Genomic DNA, 3,377 nt, shown 5'->3' with positions numbered 1-3,377 from the left:
TGAAGATGAGTACAGCATTTCATCCTGCGACAGACGGTCAGACTGAGAGAACAATCAAAACTCTTGAGGATATGTTACGAGCTTGTGTGATGGACTTTGGTGGTAGCTGGGAACAGAGGTTGGATTTGATATATAGAGTTTTCTTACAACAACAGCTATCACACTAGTATTGGCATGGCACCGTTTGAGGCTTTATATGGGAGGAGATGCAGGAGTCCGATTTGTTGGGACGACAGATCTTGAGGCAAATGGTTCTAGGACCAGAGATGGTACATGAGATGGTTGAACAGATTAAGATGATCAGGGAACGGATGAGAGCAGCTCAGGATAGGCAAAAGAGTTATGCAGATCTACATCGCCGGGATATAGAGTTTCAGGTTGGGGATAAGGTTCTTCTGAAAGTGTCTCATATGCGTGGGGTTATGAGATTTGGGAAGAAAGGCAAGCTAAGTCAGAAGTTCATCGGGCCTTATGAGATCTTAGAGCGGGTTGGAGAGGTTGCATATCGTCTGGCTTTACCAGTTGCGTTAGAGAGAGTGCATAATGTGTTTCACGTATCTCAGCTGCGGAAGTATGTGAGTGCCGTCACATGTGTTAGAGGCAGAGAGCTTAGAGCTAGATGAGTCTTTATCATATCTTGAGGTGCCTAATAAGCAGATTCTTGACCGGAAGGTTAGGAAGACTAGGAGTGGTGAGACAGTTTTGCTTAAGATCCTTTGGTCTAACCACGAGACTGAGGAAGCCACATAGGAGGAGAGGAGGCCATGAGAGAGCGCTACCCTTTCCTTTTTGATCAGGTATGTATGGTTACGGGGACGTAACCTTGTTTCTTTTAGGGGGGTAGGAGATGATCGCAAAGAGTTTTTAAGAGTTTTATAACCTTTTATGTTGTGTCGGTATGGTTGTTGTCGTTGAGTCGGGTTGAGTTTGGGTTAGTAACATGTTTTATGTTGAGTTTGTTTTGGTTGTTGAATCGGGAGTGTGGTAGTGTGTCTTATCGTGGGTTTCTAGTCAAACCCAAAGTTAAGTTGATTGCAGTTGTTACCTTGAAGTCTTATCTGAGGAAGGGATGCCCTTTGATCTTGTGCCATGTGAGAGATGACCGGATAAAGAGTCCGACAGTTGATCGGATAGAGAGTCCGACAGTTGATCAAATAAGTTGATTGCAGCTTGTTGTCATAATCAAATACGATTTTTTTGTAAGTACCCACAATATGTTTCTATTATTAAAATATATGAAATAATTCGATCGTATTTAGAAACTAAATCATTGATATCAAAGCTATTTTAGACATTAGTGCCTAATGCCCAAAATAGTGAACCATTTTTGTTGTTAATTATTTTCTCAGTGAAAATCCAATAATAATTACTTTAGGAGGAAAAAATCACGTTTATAAATTTCTATAACTATACTCTAAGCGAAAGATCTCATTTTTCGATATAAAAATCGAGTTGGTCCATTTCATTTAGTCATACATTTGTGTTTGAAAAAAAACAATGAAGTCTCCACAACTATTTCTATTTGGGATAATAGCTCTTTTTCTTGTCGTTGGTAAGTGTGTATCACCGCTAATTGTCTCCCTGTTTATTTTGTTTTGTTACGATGTTATGTCTTAGCTTCATGTGATTAAATAAGGGTGGCATATAATAGAGCAAAGATCCTCTCCATTTTTTTCTCTCCATTTCTTGTCCATTTCCTCTCACATTACAATATAATATTACACCTCTCTTTTTATTGCATTTTTCCTTTATTTATCGATTAAAAACATAGACCGTTAGATCGCCGTGAGATGAAATCTTGCCCATTAATAGAAAATAGACCCTCCATTTCTTTTAGGAAATGGAGAGAATCCTAATTGCATATAATAGCATGTTTATTGGGTAAATACAAATTTTCAATTTTTCATTTAAGATGACATTGTCTTTTTTAAGCTTATAATGAATCAAATATGATACAACTAGCTAGTTGCTATCACTGGCTAATAGGGTCCCGTCCAAAGGTGAGCTGGGACAAGGTAGTTTGGAATGATTGGGTTATCCCAAAACATCAGTTCATGGGATGGATCCTCGCTCATGAGGCTTTTAAAACCAAAACAAAACTTATCAGGTACGGGGTGGACATTGATGCCTCTTGCTGGTTATGTGGCCAGGCTTCTGAAGATCTGGATCACCTATTTTTTGGGTGTGTCTATAGCCTCAGGGTTGTTCAACACTTACAACAGAAAACAGGCTTAGTACTACCAGTTGGCAACTGCCTGAACTGGTGTTTACAAGACACAGGTACTAGTATGCAGCGGGGTGTGAAGGCAGGATTGATTCTTGGAGCTACTTATCAAGTTTGGCAACAACGTAATAAGTGCAGGCATGAAGGTGTCCTTCTTCGACCACAGCAAGCAGCAGCAAACATCGTGAAGGATATGAAGATGAGAGTCCATGGTAAAGATTGGCGACAGCTAAATAGACTAGAAATAGATTGGCTTATAGAAGTCGGACTTATGTAATTGTTTTAGTTGATATGTTTCCCAGACTTGTATGGTTATGACACAATTTATATACAACTCACATTTCACCAAAAAAAAATATGATACAACTAATGTATATAAGACAAATATATTATTTTTTTATATGTATTTTCCTACATTTTAAATATCGTTTTTTTTAACATAGTTAATACTTGAATATATTATGAAAATTCTCGTGAATGTTACCACATTTACGATAATTTTGTGTGGCCTTAAGATACACGTTAGAAAAATCATTTGCGTAATCATACAGCATTACACAACTAATTTAAGAATTCATTCCAGTACTTGGGTCTTTTATAAGTCCGATCTCTGCAATCTCACGTAAGTTAATTGTTACATTAACCAGGGATTGCAAATGCGGGAGACCCTGGAAAGAAACCCGGTTACACAATTGGTTGTGTTCCTCAAGAACATGATAAATGTGACCCGAATGGGTGCCGGGAATTCTGCGCAAAGTGGTTTCCTGATTTCTTCAAAAGTGATTGTAATTTCGTACCCACAGAATGTTGTTGTTGGCAAAATCAACCTCCCTCGTCCGCATAATAAATTAAAGATTGTATTTTGACATGAAGAGATGTACCAAATACTTTTTTTTGTTACTAATAAATTAAGAATAGTATAAATGTAATTTGTTTTAGCTATACGTCCTTCAAGTCACTCTATTCCTCATATAAGAAAAAATGACAAATTATTTGATAATAAGTGGATCAAATTAAGGGTAATGGAGAATCAATTGTTCATGAAAAATATTTCCAAGATAGAATGGTAAACAATTAACTTAAACACTCAAAATAAAAAAGGTAAACAAATAATTGAGAGTATCCACTTAGGAGCATATGGTAATATGATACT

The 3,377-nt window shown here is 37.1% G+C and overlaps 1 protein-coding gene across 1 annotated transcript; it reads left to right on the top strand.

The window, feature by feature from the left end:
* Positions 1 to 1,949: 1,949 nt before the first annotated feature.
* On the top strand, positions 1,950 to 2,501 carry LOC141655067 (uncharacterized). Its single transcript, XM_074462166.1, has one exon. The coding sequence runs from the start codon at positions 1,950 to 1,952 to the stop codon at positions 2,499 to 2,501; it is 552 nt and encodes a 183-aa protein (XP_074318267.1).
* The last annotated feature ends 876 nt before the right edge of the window (positions 2,502 to 3,377 follow it).

This window comes from Silene latifolia, chromosome 5 (assembly GCF_048544455.1).
Source record: "Silene latifolia isolate original U9 population chromosome 5, ASM4854445v1, whole genome shotgun sequence".
Lineage (NCBI taxonomy): Eukaryota > Viridiplantae > Streptophyta > Magnoliopsida > Caryophyllales > Caryophyllaceae > Silene > Silene latifolia.
Note: the sequence above shows the minus strand (reverse complement) of the source record. Positions and strands in the feature narration are given on the sequence as shown.